The sequence below is a fragment of the Saccopteryx leptura genome, chromosome 3 (genome assembly GCF_036850995.1).
Source record: "Saccopteryx leptura isolate mSacLep1 chromosome 3, mSacLep1_pri_phased_curated, whole genome shotgun sequence".
In the NCBI taxonomy this organism is placed as follows: domain Eukaryota; kingdom Metazoa; phylum Chordata; class Mammalia; order Chiroptera; family Emballonuridae; genus Saccopteryx; species Saccopteryx leptura.
The window spans coordinates 164,276,431-164,297,034 of NC_089505.1; the positions used below are offsets into that span (position 1 = coordinate 164,276,431).

Genomic DNA, 20,604 nt, shown 5'->3' on the forward strand with positions numbered 1-20,604 from the left:
AACTGACCAGTATTTCAGTGGGAACTATGCTCCTCTCACCATCAATGAAAGAGGTGCCCCTTCCGGAAGTGCGGCGGGGGCCAAATTACCTCAGGGGGCTGTATGCGGCCCGTGGGCCAAAGTTTGGGGACCCCTGTATTAAGAAATGCTTACTGACTAAAGAGGTTTTACACAAAGGAAAACGTCAACAAAATGGAAAGGCGACCTCCAGAATGGGAGAGAATATTTGTAAATTATCTGATAAGGCGTTAATATCCAAAATATATAAAGAACTCACACAACTCAATAACAACAACAAAAAGAATCCAGTTGAAAACTGGTTAGTGAAACTGACTAAACAGTTCTTTAAAGAAGATACCTAATTGACCAACAGATACATGAAAATGTGTTCAACATCGCTAATCATCAGGGAAATGCAAATCATTACCACAATGAGATATCACCTCACAAGTGTTAAAATGGCTATCACCAAGGAGATGAGATAGGTGTGCGCTGTTGGTGGGAATGTGAATTGGTGCAGCCATTATGAAAAATACCATGGCGGTTTCTCAAAAGTTAAAAATGGAACTACCATATAACCCAGCAGTTTTACTCTTAGGTGTATATCCAGTGGAAATGTACTCGCATGTTCATCGCAGCATGATTGCCAAGATATGGAAAGAATCTAAATATTCAGTGGATGAATGGATAAAGAAAATGCAGTGTATATATAGATGTGTGTGTGGAGGTATACATTGCAAACACGAATATTATTCTACCATGGGAAAGGAAAATGCTGCTGCTGGTACAACATGGGTTGAGCTTGAGGACATCATGCTAAATAAGCCAGCCAGAGAAAGACAGATTCTGTGTGGTTTCACTTTATGCGTGGAATCTAAAAACAAAGCAAAAGAACAGAGAGGAGAAAGTATTTACCAGCGGTTGGGAGGTAGGGAGAGGTTGGTTAAAAGGTATAACTTTCAACTATAAGATGAATGTGGTCTGCGCATCTATTGTATAATATGGTGACTTTAGTTGGTAACACTGTATTGTATAAATGAAATTTGCTAAGAGACTAGAACTTAATGTTCTCACCAAGTATTTTGCTATATATAATACATATTTCACTGAACATATTTATAAACAAATATAATTTATAATATTTATAAAATGTTTGAGATGAAGGATATGCTAATTAAATGAGAGGAATCCTTTCAAAATGTGTGTGTATGTATATACTCTACATATATATATATATCAAATCAGTACAGTGTACATTTTAAATACTTTTTATTTCTTTTTTTTTTTTTTTTTTGTATTTTTCTGAAGTTGGAAATGGAAGGTAGTCAGACAGACTCCCGCATGCACCCGACCGGGATCCACCTGGCATGCCCACCAGGGGGCGATGCTCTGCCCATCTGGGGTGTTGCTCTGTTGTGACCAGAGCCATTCTAGTGCCTGAGGCAGAGGCCATGGAGCCATCCTCAGCATCCAGGCCATCTTTGCTCTAATGGAGCCTTGGCTGCGGGAGGGGAAGAAAGAGACAGAGAGGAAGGAGAGGGGGAGGGGTGGAGAAGCAGATGGGCGCTTCTCCTGTATGCCCTGGCCAGGAATCGAACCCGGGACTTCTGCACGCCAGGCCGATGCTCTACCACTGAGCCAACCGGCCAGGGCCTTATTTCATTTTTATGTAACCTGTTACTAATGGGATATGTCTGCCTATTGTATACAATATAATTTCTCAAAGCTTGGAATCAGATTAGACTCGGTACCCTTACAGCCTGTTCCAAATTAATTTTTCATGTGATAAAAATCAGTGGTTGGCCCTGGCCGGTTGGCTCAGCGGTAGAGCGTCGGCCTGGAGTGCAGGGGACCCGGCTTCGATTCCCGGCCAGGGCACATAGGAGAGGCGCCCATTTGCATCTCCACCCCCCCCCTCCTTCCTCTGTCTCTCTCTTCCCCTCCCGCAGCCAAGGCTCCATTGGAGCAAGGATGGCCCGGGCGCTGGGGATGGCTCCTTGGCCTCTGCCCCAGGCACTGGAGTGGCTCTGGTCGCAGCAGAGCGACACCCCGGAGGGGCAGAGCATCGCCCCCTGGTGGGCAGAGCATCGCCCCCTGGTGGGCGTGCCAGGTGGATCTCGGTCGGGCGCATGCGGGAGTCTGTCTGTCTCTCCCCATTTCCAGCTTCAGAAAAATACAAAAAAAATAATAATAATAAGTGGTTGAAAACCCAGTTTAGCAAAGATATGATGTCATCAAAAGGAATGTAGTACATTCTAGTGTTGACTGTTTCTTATGGTGTCCCCCAGATGTCACTGTGTTTCCTTTGAAAAGTTAAAATATCTCTGTTGCCCCAGAGTTCCTCAAGAAGAGTTTGGGAACCTCTGCCTTCTTTGTGCTTCAGTTCTTTTTATGCTAGTTGTGTACTGGGTTTTCTAAATTACAACATGTTTTCAGTTGTTGCTTTCTTTCCCCTCCTACATGTATGGCTGATTCAATGTCTCTTACCTTTTTAAGTTTACTTTCAGGCCTTGCAGAGCCTTTGGACAAAGCGTACAAATTTCTTAGATATTCTCTTTGATCCTATGTTCAAATTAATGATAAGACAAAGTGAAACACAAGTTAGGACAGTTTGCCAGTACTGCCGGTCAGCTCTTAGCTCATATCATACTACTCAATTATTTTGGTGATTTCACTCCACCTAGAACTTTGTTACTCTTAGTTTGACATTACCTACAATCATGCCCTTGCTTTATAAAACTGACCTGCTTCTTCTGGAAAATTGTTTGCAAGGAAAATCACCCTTGCAGTTTAAATTCAATGAATATAGTGAATCTGCCTATATAGAAGTTACATTGCTTTTCAGATGCTATAACCCTGCTTCACCGATCCAAATCACAGTGGGTATAAGGGTTTAAAGTAGAATTGGGGTTCCATGAAGCAGTGTTAGGATTTTTGACATCTTATTCTGTTCTAGATCACAACTACCACCCCCTTAGATTGTGGAGATAATGGTACTCACAGGGAACAATGCAAAGTAACAAAATTTGAAGAGCTTTGTACCTAAAACCTCAATCTAGAATCCTAGATTAAGGAAAGCTTAGCCTAAGTGTTTTTGAGATGTCCTTCCATCCCAAATCTCAAATCTTGGTAACATATTGCAGTTTGAAGCTTCGAACAAAGAGACAGAGAATAGAGAATTGAGTCAATATGTGAGTTTTACCAAAGTGGTTAGAATAAATACAGATGAGCTAATTGGGCCTCCTGTCATCTAGGAAAAGATATAATGTGATTGTTATATATATATATATATATATATATATATATATATATATATATAATTTTATTTTATTTTTTTTTTTTTTTGTATTTTTCTGAAGCTGGAAACGGGAAGAGACAGTCAGACAGACTCCCGCATGTGCCCGACCGGGATCCACCCGGCACGCCCACCAGGGGCGACGCTCTGCCCACCAGGGGGCGATGCTCTGCCCATCCAGGGCATCGCTCTGCCACGACCAGAGCCACTCTAGCGCCTGGGGCAGAGGCCAAGGAGCCATCCTCAGCGCCCGGGCCATCTTTGCTCCAATGGAACCTTGGCTGCGGGAGGGGAAGAGAGAGACAGAGAGGAAGGAGGGGGGGGGGTGGAGAAGCAAATGGGCGCTTCTCCTATATGCCCTGGCCGGGAATCGAACCCGGGTCCCCCGCATGTCAGGCCGACGCTCTACCGCTGAGCCAACCGGCCAGGGCCTATAATGTGATTGTTTTAACAGGGTGAAAATATAAGAACTTTTAACAAGTACTAATTCCATCCCCAGCATCATATACCCCTTGCATCTATCTGCCTGACCCATAACAAGTCTTCCTCCCTGATACAGTGGAAGACGGTAGGAGAAAGGAGATCTCTCCTCTAGTCTACGACAGTGTGGTCTGGATTACCAGTCCCTGGCTTAATTATTCATGTTGTTTATTTCCAAAAATAACTTCCCAACTACTTAAACTTTTATTTATTTATTTATTTATTTATTTAATTTTTTTACAAAGACAGAGAGAGAGTCAGAGAGAGGGACAGACAGACAGGAATGGAGAGATGAGAAGCATCAATCATTAGTTTTTCATTGCGCATTGCAACACCTTATTTGTTCATTGATTGCTTTCTCATGCATGCCTTGACCCCGGGCCTTCAGCAGACCGAGTAACCCCTCGCTCAAGCTGGCGACCTTGGGGTCTCGAACCTGGGTCTTCCGCATCCCAGTCCGACGCTCTATCCACTGCGCCACTCCGCCACTGCCCGGTCAGGCCCAAATACTTAAACTTTTAACTTTAATAGAATATTATAGCATTCACACCCACTGTTTTTATATGCCATTCACTGCTCTTACAATAATTAAAACCCTACTTCCCCTTTCATGACAAATATTCTCTCCCATAGTAGTATGTATCAGAAACAAGAAATGAGCTAGGAGGCCTTGGGTTTACATATTTACTGCCTGCCATAGTATCTTCTTCTAGTCCTTTTCCTCTTTGGCTGTGAGACCCTCTGAAACATTTTCTTGAAACAATTTTTTCATGTTCTCTTTTTTATAAGTGTTTTCTGTGTTCATTTGCATCAGCTAGTTGTATTTAAAGTCAAAAGATTTTTTTATGTATACTAAAAAATTACATAAGATGCCGAAGTTCATAAATTTGAAGTTGTTATAAGGAAGAAGTAATTTATTACTTTGTTGAGCCTAAAGGGAAAAACATTTATCTCTTTTTATGGATAGTCTAAAAAACCCTGAAAAACAAAGTAATAAGGAGTCTGGTGCTTTATAATTAAAATGTATGTTGATATAACATATGTAGAGGTTAGTTTATGGGTTGACCCCCCCCCAACTTATAAACTTTGTTCTTCGAATGCACTTAATAATTGATTGTTAAAACCTTAAATGCATTTTTCCATGTAAACTTTATTTATTTATTTATTTATTTATTTATTTATTTTCATTTTTCTGAAGCTGGAAACAGGGAGAGACAGTCAGACAGACTCCCGCATGCGCCCGACCGGGATCCACCCGGCACGCCCACCATGGGGCGACGCTCTGCCCACCAGGGGGCGATGCTCTGCCCATCCTGGGCGTCGCCATGTTGCGACCAGAGCCATTCTAGCGCCTGAGGCAGAGGCCACAGAGCCATCACCAGCGCCCGGGCCATCTTTGCTCCAATGGAGCCTTGGCTGCAGGAGGGGAAGAGAGAGACAGAGAGGAAAGCGCGGCGGAGGGGTGGAGAAGCAAATGGGCGCTTCTCCTGTGTGCCCTGGCCGGGAATCGAACCCAGGTCCTCCGCACGCTAGGCCGACGCTCTACCGCTGAGCCAACCTGCCAGGGCGTAAACTTTATTTTTAATGACTACAGAGTATTTCCTACTTGGATATGGTACAATGGACTTAACTTACCTCTGTTTTTTGGACCTTCCAGTTCTTGCTTATTTGCTTTTCTTTTTTTCTTTTTCTTTTTTTTGATGTAATAAATGAACATCTTTTTATATAAAGCTTAGTCTGAGTTTTCCTTCTTCTCCCTACCTACAACAAGCCCCTGTTATTACTAGTCCTGTTACTCCATGGCATTCTTCTGAAGATTAGGGGCCTAATATTCTTAACGTGCTTAGTGCAGTGTGTGACATGCTGAAAATACAAAATATGTAAATACTGTTTACAACCTCTCCCTGACTCAACATTGAGACAGGGACATAAGAAGGTTTGAAATGGTTCTTTGAAGCAAGCACTGAGGTCTCTTAGCAATAGCACAGCAAGTGATGCCAATTGGAGGAGGAAAATATGAAAGATTGAAGGTGTATGATGGGAAAGGGTTTCTGTTCCTACTTGTGTGTTCTTTATATAAAAGGAATGTCTTAGCTGAATACTGTCAGAGTGTAAATTTCTTCTTTTGAATTAAAATGTACATTTGTTAAAGTAATATTATAAGAGAAAAATTGAAAAGCAGTCTTTTATTTTATTTATTCATTTTAGAGAAAAGCAGTCTTTAAAATAGAGCAATTGTATATGTTTATTGTATTTGTATTTTATACTTTTTGTGATATTTTATTCAAATGTGTGTCCAATGATGTCTTCTCTGTTTTCTTTATTTTATTTTTTTTAATTATCCTAGTCACGTGAACTGGAAATTTCAGTTTATTGGCGTGATTGGCGATCTCTGTGTGCTGTAAAATTTCTGAGGTTAGAAGATTTTTTAGACAACCAACGGCATGGCATGTGTCTCTATTTGGAACCACAGGGTACTTTATTTGCAGAGGTAATAATGTATTTTATTAAATGTGCATAGGTACAATTGAAATTATATACATAAGCAGCATGATGCAGATGTGGAAAGAGTATTAGGCTGAACAATAGACAACTTGAAATTTGGCTCAACTCTGCCACTGAAAAACAGATAATTTATCCTTTCTAGGTTTGTTTTCTCAGGTGGGGTTGGACTGCATTATATCTAAGATTCTCTTAAGTTTTCAAAACTTAGAAATGTAGTTAATTTCATGAACCATAAATCTAGTGCTATTTTATTCATAACAACTTGAATTTGATTCACTGCAGGTTACCTTTTTTAATCCAGTTATTGAAAGAAGACCAAAACTCCAACGACAAAAAAAAATTTTTTCAAAACAACAAGGTAATTACTGAGAAATTAAATACTTTTGGAGTTTTCTTAAAGAAAATCTACATACTATTTTAAAGTGTTACCCATCTCTTTTTTTGTTGTTATTTGTTTATTCATTTATTTCTAAATTTTTATTAAGGAACATTTCAAACATATGTATACATAGAGAGACTAGTGCAATGTACCATCACTCAGCTTCAACAATAGTCACCTCATGGCTCATTTTGTTCATCTATACCTTATTCACTCACTACTTCCCCACATTATTTGAAGTAAAACCATCATATTGAGCTATTCTTAAGTATTACAGTTAGTAATGCTAACAGTTCTTTTTTAAAACTGGAACCACATATTACTAGATCTTTTAAAAAGTTTCTACCCATTTATTTTTAGACTATTTTTGCTATTCTGCACTGGCCTTTAAAACAAATGGTTAACTATTTTTTAAGTGACAATTTTGTTGTTCATAAATTATAAACCAATGAATATAAATTTTTTAATTCTAGTTTTTGGTAATATATAAAAAAATTACATGTTCTATTTTCTTTTATTCACAATATCCACAGGCAAAACATTTCTCAGAGCTCCTCAAATGAATATTAATATTGCCACTTGGGGAAGGCTAGTGAGAAGAGCCATTCCTACAGTAAATCACTCTGGCACCTTCAGTCCTCAAGCACCCGTGCCTGCTGCAATGCCAGTGGTTGATGTCCGCATCCCTGAACTAGCACCTCCAGCTAGGTATGTGTCTAAGATTCTTTTTTCTTTTAAAGAGAAAGAGAGAGGGGGACAGGAAGGAACAGACAGACAGGAAGGGAGACAGATGAGAAGCATGAGCTTGTCATTGCATCATTTTAGTAGTTCACTGATTACTTTCTCATACGTACCTTGACCAGGGTGCTAAGCTGAACCAGTGACCCCTTGTTCAAGCAAGCGACCTTGGGCTTCAAGTCAGCGACCTTTAGACTGAAGCCATGGGGTCATGATTATGATCCCACGCTCAAACCAGCAACCTCAGGGTTTCAAACCTGGTTCCTCAGCATCCCACCCAGGTCAATGTCCTGTCCACTGTGCCACTGCCTAGTCAAGCATGTGTCTAAGATTTTTAAGTATCATTTATAATGTTTTGTAACATTTGTATCTGTTGATTACAGTGGGCCTCTTGAAAGTCTCTTTTTTTTTTCCAGCTAGTACTTTAAAAATAGTGTTATGCTGGCCCTGGCCAGTTTGCTCAGTGGTAGAGCGTCGGCCTGGCGTGCAGGAGTCCCGGATTCGATTCTTGGCCAGGGCACACAGGAGAAGCACCCATCTACTTTTCCACTCCTCCCCCTCTCCTTCCTCTCTGTTTCTCTCTTCCCCCTCCCGCAGCCAAGGCTCCATTGGAGCAAAGTTGGCCCGGGCGCTGAGGATGGCTCTGTGGCCTCTGCCTCAGGCGCTACAATGACTCTGGTTGCAACAGAGCAACGCCCCAAATGGGCAAGAGCATCGCCCCCTGGTGGGCGTGCCCGGTGGATCCTGGTCGGGTGCATGTGGGAGTCTGTCTGACTGCCTCCCCGTTTCCAACTTCAGAAAAATACAAAAAAAAAAAATAGTGTTATGCTTACTTTAACAATTAAAATTGCTTGGTTTAATTTTAAAGCTACATATTTAAACTATAGTTTTTTAATAACTATTTTGGTGAATTACTTTATCTTCCATAAGTGATTCTGCAGTAACCAAATTGGACTTTGATCTTGAACCTGAACCTCCTCCGGCCCCACCATGTGATTCTTCCCTTGGAGAAATAAATGAATCTGCTGAATTAAGAGATTTGGATGCACCAGGACAGGCAAGACTGTGTATTAAACTGTGTATTTTCACCATGTAAATTACCATCTTAGATAATGTGGTGTACATTCCAATTATTTAAAACTTGTCTGGATTTTTGCCTTCTTATACGTGAAATGTAAAAACCTCTGGATGCTCATGGACCAGTAGAAATACAATGGCTGCTTATGCTAGAAGGAACATTAAGAGCATGGTTGGTCTTAGATGACATATTGCCTAAAAAAGTTTCATCTGCTTGGTTAACATGATTTTTGAATATGCACTGAAGATGACAATAATGTGTTAGTTTCTCACATATTTTACATAAGTGCAATATAGAATTAACCTTTGAGTGAATAATAAATCTCTATATTTTACTTTTCTCAATAATATTTATATTGACTTTTGACATTTTTGCCTTAACTTTATCTTTACCAAATAAGTTGTTTGCTTGAATGATTCTTATGATTTAATGAGTATTTAATATTTTACAGGACTCTGAAACTGTTTTTGATATTGAAAATGACAGAAATAGTATACTTCCAAAAGTTCAATCTGAATATGAACCTGATACTCCCCAATCAGGCCTAGAATATAGTGGTATTCGGGAACTTGAAGATAGAAGGTAAAGAATATATACACAGCTTTGCTGATACATGTTTGGTCCCATACTTGTGCCTTATTTTTAATTGACATTGCTATTTTCAGATCTCAACAGATGTTTCAGTTTAATCTACAAGATTTCAGATGTTGTGCTGTCTTGGGTAGAGGACATTTTGGAAAGGTAAGCTCTTAAATTTTTTTGGAATACCTACAGAAGTAATAACTCAAATTGGAAGTAATTATTTTAATCTCATTTCAGGTGCTTTTGGCTGAATATAAACACACAAATGAGATGTTTGCTATAAAAGCCTTAAAGAAAGGAGACATTGTAGCTCGAGACGAAGTAGACAGGTTAGTTTTTTTAAATAAAATTGTGTATTTTTCTGAAGTTGTGACTTAATGTCATGAAAATTGATGTATATGTTGAAACAGCAAAACTTTCTATTTTTGTTATGTGTGAAGAAGCTAAATAAGTTAATGTTTCTATACTTGACATAAGGTAGACATTAATTCAATAATTGTTTTCTAGCCAACTTCTCTTTTCCCTTCTTATGACAATTTACTGGTTAGGGATACCAAGGAAAGATGATGAAATGTTTAAACTATTCCTGTAAATTTTATTATGCTTGGAGATGTTAAAAGTTTATATGGAATAGGAACTGTTATTCCTCTGTGGTTGGGCAAGGCTGTTTCCCATTTCATTTTACAGAAGTCATAAAATGTCATTTACAGATAATCTGCAGTTAACTGAATGGTTAATATAAATATGTTCTACTTTTTAAAATGCACCTGTATCTGTCTTATCCCTCTGTTTTATTTTTTATATAATATTTTGACCATAGCATCTTACCTTTCTGGGTTTAATAACTGTAAATCGCTATGTATAGATGTATATATATAATTTTTAAAATGCAATAACTTTGGTGATAATATTATAATTAGGTTAGAGAATATACTTTTAAAAGACTATCTTAATAAAGGTGATTAAATATGGAAAAATTGTGTAACAAATAACATACTTGTTATAAAAGAGACTCATTTGATACTTAGAAGTAGTGTTTTTCTTGAACCACTAGAAAGCATCAATTGATATTAATGGGAGATAGCCTAATATAATGAAGAGTCTGTGACTGTGAGTGAGATTGTTTCTTATTTAATGATTTGACCCCAGGGCTATTCATTGAATTTGTGCCTCGATTATCCACATTTTTTTTTCCCCCCTGAAGCTGGAAACGAGGAGAGACAGTCAGACAGACTTCCGCATGCGCCCGACCGGGATCCACCCGGCACGCCCACCAGGGGGCGATGCTCTGCCCCTCCGGGGCGTCACTCTGTTGCGACCAGAGCCACTCCAGCGCCTTTGGCAGAGGCCAAGGAGCCATCCCCAGCGCCCGGGCCATCTTTGCTCCAGTGGAGCCTCGGCTGCGGGAGGGGAAGAGAGAGACAGAGAGGAAGGAAAGGGGGAGGGGTGGAGAAGCAGATGGGCGCTTCTCCTGTGTGCCCTGGACGGGAATCGAACCTGGGACTTCTGCACGCCAGGCCGACGCTCTACCACTGAGCCAACCGGCCAGGGCTATCCACATATTTTAAAAATGTATTTTTCTGTAATACTTGGCCTACTGTATTATATTAAGTGCCATATAGATACACCAAATTGTTTTGTTTTCTTTTTTCCTATCATATGGGAAGTTCTCAGAATTAGAATAGATTCTAAAAGATAAGGGTTTCCTTTATATACAAATAAACTTTCTTGATATCTAAAAGATTTTGCTGAGTATTTATAAACTATTCTGAGCACCATATTATATGCTTCAAACTATATTTTGTTACATAGTCAGTTAAAGCAAACCTTTAACTGTACTGTCAGTCTGTTTATATTTACAATAATAATGGAGGCAAATATTTTTCTTTTCTGAAAGAATGTTTGCTTTGTTTCAGAGCTGTAAATGGTAGATTCATTTGTTTCCTAAAATAATAGGAAACTGGTATTACCTCTGCTAATTCTGGTAGTTTGCATAGGTTTATACAGCTTGCTGCTACATTGTTAACTATGTACTTTGAGCCAGGTCTCTGTAGGGTAACACTTTCTAATTAAATTTAGACAAAGTAATATTAATATTGCTATTAAAGAAGAATGTCCAGCTCAGAGGATGGGTCTTGAGCCAGATCCCAGGCTATTAAGCAGAATTCTTTTATTTTTATTTTTTTACAGAGACAGGGAGAAAGTCAGAGAGAGGGATAGATAGGGACAGACAGACAGGAATGAAGAGATGAGAAGCATCAATCATTAGTTTTTCGTTGTGCATTGCGACACCTTAGTTGTTCATTGATTGTTTTCTCATATGTGCCTTGACCGTGGGACTTCAGCAGACCGAGTAACCCCTTGCTTGAGCCAGAGACCTTGGGTCCACGCTGGTGAGCTTTTGCTCAAACCAGATGAACCCGCTCTCAAGCTGGCAACCTCAGGGTCTCGAATCTGGGTCCTTGGCATCCCAGTCCAGTGCTCTATCCACTGCGCCACCACCTGCTCAGGCTAAGCAGAATTCTTTATATTCACTTTCTACATTATCTTTCTTTACCTGGATTTTATTATTTTACTTAGAAAACTGTCCTTTTTATAGAGAATTCCTAAGTAACTTCTTTTTAAATGAACACATTTTATGGAATAACCCCAAAATAATTTAGTTAATATAGAAAGTTTACATTCTCTACCTACTATTAGTACAACATTCACTCTTGAATCCCATCTTCCCCCACTCCAGAGTAAGAATACTAAATTTATGTTATTGTAATGCCTCCTCACTTCCTTTTCTGACTGGTTCCTCTTTCGAGACAACAGAATAGGGTTGCAGTTCTGCAACAGAAGCAGGCCTAACCAGATTATATACAGTTTTCTGGCATGTCTAATTACCGAACTCTCAAGTAAGTGCACAAAAAAATGTTAGGATGGAATTAGTCAATCAGGGTGATGAGACTTAAATATACTAGTTACGTAAATAAAAGAGGCTACATATATTTGAGTTTAAAATAAATTATATAGATAATATTTGCTCATAAAAAGGGAACATCATCGTGTACTGATGGATTTAGATAAGACCTTATAAAGGAGTTTGGATTTTTGCTTATTGAAACTATTTGGGTATAAAGGGTTCCTTTCTCCTTTATTGAATAGTCTAAGATGTCTATCCAGTTCTCATCAAATAATTCCTAAGAACAGCACTGAAACCATTTTAAGAGGCAATCTTATCAGTGATTCTTTATCTTTTATACCATTTAAATGTTTCATAGTCTAATAAGAGAACGTATTTGGCCTGACCAGGCGGTGGCGCAGTGGATGGAGCATCGGACTGGGATGCTGAGGACCCAGGTTCGAGACCCCGAGGTCGCCAGTTTGAGCGCAGGCTCATCTGGATTGAGCAAAAAAAGCCCACCAGGCCCTGGCCGGTTGGCTCAGCGGTAGAGCATCAGCCTGGCATACAGGAGTCCCGGGTTTGATTCCCGGCCAGGGCACACAGGAGAGGCTCCCATTTGCTTCTCCACCCCTCCCCCTCTCCTTCCTCTCTGTCTCTCTCTTCCCCTCCCGCAGCGAGGCTGCATTGGAGCAAAGATGGCCCGGGCGCTGGGGATGGCTCTGTGGCCTCTGCCTCAGGTGCTATAATGGCTCTGGACGCAACAGAGCGACGCCCCAGAGGGGCAAAGCATCGCCCCCTGGTGGGCATGCCGGATGGATCCGGGTCGGTCGGGCGCATGCGGGAGTCTGCCTGACTGCCTCCCCGTTTCCAGCTTTGGAAAAATGAAAAAAAACCCACCAGCTTGAACCCAAGGTCGCTGGCTCCAGCAAGGGGTTACTCGGTCTGCTGAAGGCCCGTGGTCAAGGCACATATGAGAAAGCAATCAATGAACAACTAAGGTGTCGCAATGAAAAACTGATAATTGATGCTTCTCATCTCTCCGTTCCTGTCTGTCTGTCCCTGTCTATCCCTCTCTCTGTCTCATTCCCTGTCTCTGTAAAAAATTTTAAAAAAATTTTAAAAAGAGAACATATTTGTCTTCTATTTGAGCCTAAAACATCAGTTTGTTTTATTCCAGCTGAATATTTTATCTCCATTACCCAAAGTTTAGATTGACTCAGGTTATCAGTTAGTTGTTTTAGACTCCGTCATGTAGATCTTGCAAATCTGATTATCTTCCAATAAATTGAAATGGTGATGGAAATCAAAACTGTTAACTTTCTTTTTAATTTTCTGTGAATTATTTCTAATAATTACTTAATTTGTAGTAACATTTAGAAAACTTGCCAAATATAGGTAGACATAAGTCTGAAGCTTTAAAAACAGTTACAGTTGAGCTTTCTGTTTCTGAATATGTATAAAATATTGAAGAGATTGTGTGAAATCAGTGGGTAAAAGTTCATCTAAATCTGACCATATTAAATGGAGTTTAAAAACTACACTTACTATCATAATAGCTACATTTACTATCAGTATGTAAACTGAACAGCTGTTTTAGTTCATAATCCAGGACACAACTATATTAACACAGCATTGAAATCTTTATACTACTTCTACAAATGGGGATACTCTTAAATATTTTCAAAATTCTTTTAAATTTTTTGAACTCATAGCAACATAATCTGGATACCCAAATAAAATTATCTTTAAATTTACCTTTTTAAAATTAACTCTTTCTTAAAAAACAAAAGAAAAGGAGATTGTTCTACTTCCATCTAACATAGGACTTTAGTTTGGCATTTTGAAATCACTAACAAAATTTAAGCAGTTATTTAATTTTAAAAATAAAATACACATGTTGGTATTTTTTTAAGTACTTAAGATAAGTTAATTCCAAGTTGTATTTGAATATTTGACCTGATTTTCTTTTCCTTTTTTTTGTATTTTTCTGAAGTTGTAAACAGGAAGGCAGTCAGACAGATTCCCTCATGCACCCGACTGGGATCCACCTGGCATGCCCACCAGGGGGCAATGCTCTGCCCATCTGGGGCATCGCTCTGCTGCAACCAGAGCCATTCTAGCGCCTGAGGCAGAAGCCACAGAGCCATCCTCAGCGCCCGGGCCAACCTTGCTCTAATGGAGCCCCGGCTGTGGGAGGGGAAGAGAGACAGAGAGGAAGGAGAGGGGGAGGGGTGGAGAAGCAGATGGGTGCTTCTCCTGTGTGCCCTGGCCAGGAATCGAATCCAGGACTCCTGCACGCCAGGCCGACGCTCTACCACTGAGCCAACCGGCCAGGGCCTCTTTTACTTTTTAAGTGTTAAATCAAGTTGATTTTCAGATGGAAGAGTGGTATTTTTGCTGTTTAGGCAAAATTAATATTCTAGTATGAGTAATTTTAAACATTGTTCTTTCTAGCAACTTATAAAAGTTTTTACAGGAAAAACCTGTGATTGGTATGAACTTTACAGAGAAATTATACCTCTCTCAAGAAGCTTCTTGAAGCATGTTATAGAATTTTCCATGTAGTCTCTTTATTTTCCTGTCAGCCTTCTAAATAAAAACTGTATGCAGCACACCTTTACTTCATGTATTATATTATAAAATATTTGAATACTGTAGCTTATGAATTAAAAATACTGTCCTTAGCCTGACTTGTGGTGGCACAGTGGATAAGTGTTGACCTGGAACACTGAGGTCACCAGTTCAAAACCCTGGGCTTGCCTGGTCAAGGCACATATAGGAGTTGACGTTTCCTGCTCCTCTCCCCCTTCTCTCTCTCTGTCTCTCTTCTCTAAAATGAATAAATAAAAATAATTAAAAAAAAAAAATTGAAGGCAAAGTTAAAAAAAAAAATACTGTCCTTTAAATTACCTGACTTGTGATGGCACAGTAAATAAAGCATCGCAAAAAAAAATAATAGTAAAAAAAAAATAAAGCATCAACCTGGAATTAGGTCATGGGTTCAAAACCCTGGGCTTGTCTGGTCAAGGCACATATGGGAGTTGATACTTCCTTCTCCTCCACCTTTCTCTCTCTCTCTCTTACTCTCTCTCTCTCTCTCCTCTCCTCTCTAAAATGAATAAATTAAAATTTAAAAAAAATTTTTAAAAACATTATATGCAGGGCTCATAAAATTGTAAAAAAAAATATATTTAAAAAATTACCTTTCTCACAAACTTTATATTTTTAAAATTAGACTTTAGGTTGCTAAAATCTGTGATTAATTCCTCATAAATTTTCAGAATTTATCTTAATGAAACCTTTTATACAAACTAGAACCACTAGCTATATGTGTGCTGCTCTATTATTATCAGTAGAAACTCTATGATGTTTGTCATGCTAGTCACATATTTTAGTTTGCATTAATATATTTCAATTCGTTATATATGTTAACTAAACCACATTTTTGAAAATGTTTGTAGCAAAATGACACATTTTATGGTTTTAAAGTTGTAATTAAGAACTTTGCTTATTTTTGAGTTGTTTAATTTTTTTAAATGTTTCCAACAAGAACTTAAGAGAAAAAAAGGAAACTATTAATTTTTAAATGTTTTCTCTTATAGCCTGATGTGTGAGAAAAGAATTTTTGAAACTGTGAATAGTGTAAGGCATCCATTTTTGGTGAACCTTTTTGCATGCTTCCAAACCAAAGAGCATGTTTGCTTTGTAATGGAATATGCTGCTGGTGGGGACCTAATGATGCACATTCACACTGATGTGTTTTCTGAACCAAGAGCCGTGTGAGTATGCTTTAGACATTTCTCTGAGTTTTTCATGACTGATTTTTTTCTGAGGAGGAAAATAGCTCTCCTAATATTTTCTTTCCTAAATGGAAAATCGATCTCTGCAAAGACTATTAGACTCCTTACTTACCTTTTGCCACATATAAATGTATCTGCTGTCCATATTGAAAATTTTATGGATTACCCTAAATCATACTTGATAATTTAGATACAAAATTTAGGTTCATTTTAGTAAAATTTCTTCTTTTTTTCTATTACATTTTCTCCCTAGGAAATGCCATCTAAGACCATGGCTTTAAATACCAACTATATTCAAAGTACATTGTTAAATAGAAAGATAAAGTGTGGAAGAGTCTATGTTATATAATTGTATAAAATATTTGTATTTGCAATTTAAAGGGTAAATTTAAGATATATTAAGTATTTATATACGTTTACAATATCTTTAAAAGTATAAACAAATTGATATTTATATTGCTTCCAATGAAAGATGTAGAACATACATCAATTTAAATCCTTTTTGTAGTTGTTTGATATTATTTGAAGGTTTTACTTATACAAATGCATATAAAATAAATAATAGCAAACACTTGAGATTAAATGTATATGTATACAGTAGTATATTTTTCCCCCCATTGTTATCCCAATTCATAGCTCTCAAGCGGTGGAGTTAGGATTTGAACCTAGGAAAGTGCTTGACATGCTCATGTTCACCAAAGTTGTATTTCCAGCTCTGACTCTTCCCTAAACTTCCAAGTCTAATAGCATTCACTGGCCAACTTGATTTCTCCCTTTGTATGTCTAATATTACTTCTCATTTAACTTCTCAAACTGAACTCCTAATTTTTCCCATTTTCCCAACTTCACCGCCCACACCCACACACACACTCATACACCTGCACACACCGCCCCGGCCTGCTACTTCTTCTAGTCTTCTCCACCTTATTAAACAGCAGTACCATCGGCCAGTTGCACAGGGAGTCATTCTTGATCTTTTTCCCTCATATGCAACAGCTAAATTATTAGCAAGTTTGATTAATTTTACCTCCAAAACATATCCCAAACCAATAGTAAACCTTTACTGTGTTTATTCTTGAATTTTCATCACTTGTTTATATTCTGACAACTGACATTTGTGTAACATTTCACTTTATTTGATTTTCATCATGCTAGTTTTAAAATTTCTCTTCAATCCATCTCTTATTCTTTGTTGACACTAACAGTGTAGGTTCTCATGGTCTTCCATATGTACTATCATAATAGCCTTATCTGTTCTTTTTTCCTGTGGAAGTCTACCTACTTCTATTCTAACCTTCATACTACTGTCAGAAAAATCTAACTTAAATCTGATAATCCTGCTCTGATTGAAATAGTTTGATTCTCTACCACTAAGAAAAAAATAATCTCATTATCCATAAAATGACATTCAAGGTTCTTCACAACTTGACCCATACTACCTTTCTGGCCTTGTCTCCCATTGCTTCTTCCTCATGCTTAACTTCAGCTACAGCAGTTGGTTTCAAACATGTTATGCCTCTTACATCTCTATTTCTTTCCCTCTTAAGGGAAAGCCATATATTTCCTATAAAAGTTCTCCCCACATTGTTCTTCTGCCCTTACAGCATATTGTAATTTCTCCTACAGAACCAAATCAAGTGTCTTAAGGACTACAGAAGAAGCCATCAGGCAAAGTTAATGGCTTCCATTGTAGAGATTGTATTTTGTTTTTAAATTTTATCCCTAATAATTAGCACATTTCTTACTCTTACCTGGAAAACAGTAAAGACAAAAATGTTTGTGAAATTCATTAACTATGTAATTCTGCTTTGAAGCATAAAATTATAAACTAGATTCAAGAGAAGTGGAATTTATTAAATGTTTTTTAATTTCTTCAAACAGATTTTATGCTGCATGTGTAGTTCTTGGGTTGCAGTATTTACATGAACACAAAATTGTGTATAGGTAAGTAAAGTTTTGATACTTTCTAATGGCTTACTTCGGTGTTAAATAGAATTAAAGATAATTAAGAATATTTTGTTTTTAATCAACTTCTTAATTTTCTCTTTCATATGACAAGTGACCTCTCAAAAAGTTTATTCCAATATTGAAAGACATGGTGAACATAATAATTATATGATGAACTTCTTTTTCCTGAACCTCTTCCTATTACGTAATTACAATAAATACAGTTATGTATTATGTAAATACAATCAAAGTATAAATTGGCCTCTGGAGAAAAAATAATAATAAATTGGCCTCTGATAACACAGTTCACCAACAGTATTCATCCTGGTAAATAGTAAACTAGTACTGCTAAAAATTTTTCCATGATAAGTAGCTTCTGCCAAAGTGTAAAATATCACCCTACTACCTTCAGTAAGTCTTGCTGTCATCTAACCAGTGGTTTTCAATCTCCTTACACTTGGAAGCCAATGAAAATAGAATTAGTTTGACGAACAGTAAGGCAGAAATCACCCTGAGCGCAAGCAAACTTTGACTAAGATCACTGGGTCTATAATCTTCATAGAACATCAGGGTGGTTAACTCTTTTGTGTACCAGCATGAAATTTCTAGTGGACTGGCAGTGGTCCGTGGACCAGTGGTTGAAAACCACTGCTCTACACCAGCAATTTTCAAGCCTTTTCATCTCATAGCACACATAAACTATTACTGAAATTCTGCACACACCACCTTGCTGAGTAGCTCAGTTCTCAGTTGGTTGGGGCGTCATTCCAAAACAAAGAGATTGTATGTTTGATCTCTGGTCAGGGCGCATAAAGGAGCAGATCAATGTTTCTGTCTCCCTTCCTCTCTCTGAAAAATTCTGCGCTCACCCCCAAAAAAACAGATGTTTTTATCGATCTAGCAAAAAAACATAGGTTTATTTTTTATTCACACCAGGCTATTGTTGTATTGGTTGTTGTCATTTTTTTTATTTGATAATCTAAGATTAAGGAAGTCAGTGCTCCTATCTAAATAGTCAGGTATTTAAAAAATTCTTGTGACATACCACTTGAAAATTACTGTGCTAGACCAGATTCCAAATTATGGAAAGGCCAGTCAGAATTAGGAGACTATAAACATCAATTTAAACTTCCAATAGTATTTTCAAGGTAAGAAATATTTTCTACTTAATTTGGAATCAGTTAGTATGGATAGCTTTCTCTTTATTTTGAGTCATTCTCTTAGAAGGTTAAACCTGCCCCCTGATACCTTATTTATACTGCTAGACATTTCTTTTTATGGATGGATTATAGGCAAACTTCAAACAAGTCAGATTATCACAAATGACAAAGTAATAAAATCTGAGTTAGAGATACTTGAACTACTTTTATGCTTTAAAATGTAATTTAAATAAAACATTTATTAAATACATTCTTCTTTTTCTATATAATAGGAAAATTATTCAGAAAATATGTTGTGTAGAATAATAAACTTTCCAAAAGGAAGAAAAATGAGTATTTGTAATATAATGTTCAAATCTCAAATATTAACCTGGAAAACTTGTTTTTTGTAAAAAGAAAAGATGGCTCCTAGTGAAATGATTTTTTTACTACATTATCTACTGATTTTATTGATATTTTTTTCATTTACATTTTTTTTATCCTGAACAGAGATTTGAAATTGGATAACTTATTGCTAGATACAGAGGGCTTTGTGAAAATTGCTGATTTTGGTCTTTGCAAAGAAGGTAATTGGACATTTTAAAGTTCCTGTTTTAATAGATTACTATTCTTTTATACTTTGGTAGTTTTCAAGTTTGTCTATGAAAAATATAATGTGTTTTTAATTCTTTATTGAAACAGATTATTCATATAACCTAACTATAACATTATTAAGAATTCTGTGGCTAATGAATAAAGTTAGGTTTCAAAAATTATAGTATAAAAGAAAGATTCTCTTTGTATGATTAATAGTTTCATCACTATTCTATAAAACATTTGTTAAGCACCATGAGAAAGTGTGCAGAGCGTGGACTTATCCACCTCTTGGGTTTGAATCCTAACTCTGCCACTTATTGGCTCTGTATCTTTGGAGAAGTTACTTTTAACCTTATCTTGAGTGTTTCTTCAGTTCTAAAATAAATATATTCCTCCCTGTTTAAGAGTGATGTAGCAACTGTATGTTAATGATTCCCAAATCTGGTCTTTCCCTTCCTAACTTATAATTCAACTGTCTACTAGACAGCTCTTGCTGATCCAGTAAGTATGTCAAATGCTGTACAAACAAAAATAGTTTATTTTCCTGGGATAGATTGTTGATAGTGCCACAGTCCTCTCAGTCTCCCAGTTTAAAAATCTGAAGTTATCCTGTTCTCTGTCCTCTTCTCTATTTTCCACATCCAGTTAATCATCAAATTGTGCTGCTAACTACCTTCTTAATATATCTTACAATTTTATTTCCCCTCTAATACTGCCAACCATCATTATGTTTTGCAGGACTACTTTAACAATCTTTTAACCTTTCCTGTCTCTAGTCTTTTTCTCCCTCAAACCAGTCAGCCATGTAATTGCCAAAATACTAAAGGAGTGCACATAAATACAAACCTAACTATGGCACACTCCTGCCACAAATCTTTCCATGGCTAGATGTGATAAATAGCGCCCTTCCCAATCCACTTGCCAACCTCTCCAGCCAGATCTTGTGCTACTGTCTGCCTACCATTTTCTGCTTCAGAAACAATGAACTGCTTACAGCAGGGGTCCCCAAACTATGGCCCGCGGGCCACATGCGGCCCCCTGAGGCCATTTATCCGGCCCCCGCTGCACTTCTGGAAGGGGCACCTCTTTCATAGGTGGTCAGTGGAGGAGCATAGTTCCCATTGAAATACTGGTCAGTTTGTTGATTTAAATTTACTTGTTTGTTATTTTAAAT

General features: G+C 37.7%; 1 protein-coding gene and 1 non-coding gene across 2 annotated transcripts in view; one reads left to right on the plus strand and one right to left on the minus strand.

The window, feature by feature from the left end:
- The window catches only part of PKN2 (protein kinase N2), a 158,142-nt gene that overhangs the window by 127,419 nt on the left and 10,119 nt on the right, over nt 1–20,604 (plus strand). The window contains exons 9-18 of the mRNA XM_066376729.1: nt 6,123–6,266; nt 6,563–6,638; nt 7,193–7,367; nt 8,328–8,454; nt 8,927–9,057; nt 9,141–9,216; nt 9,295–9,386; nt 15,550–15,726; nt 17,629–17,691; nt 19,344–19,420. Coding sequence (XP_066232826.1) covers nt 6,123–6,266; nt 6,563–6,638; nt 7,193–7,367; nt 8,328–8,454; nt 8,927–9,057; nt 9,141–9,216; nt 9,295–9,386; nt 15,550–15,726; nt 17,629–17,691; nt 19,344–19,420 — 1,138 coding nt within the window. The remainder of the gene's footprint in view (nt 1–6,122; nt 6,267–6,562; nt 6,639–7,192; nt 7,368–8,327; nt 8,455–8,926; nt 9,058–9,140; nt 9,217–9,294; nt 9,387–15,549; nt 15,727–17,628; nt 17,692–19,343; nt 19,421–20,604) is intronic.
- On the minus strand, nt 3,651–3,726 carry TRNAV-GAC (transfer RNA valine (anticodon GAC)). The gene has a single exon. It is a non-coding gene; the product is annotated as a tRNA-Val (tRNA).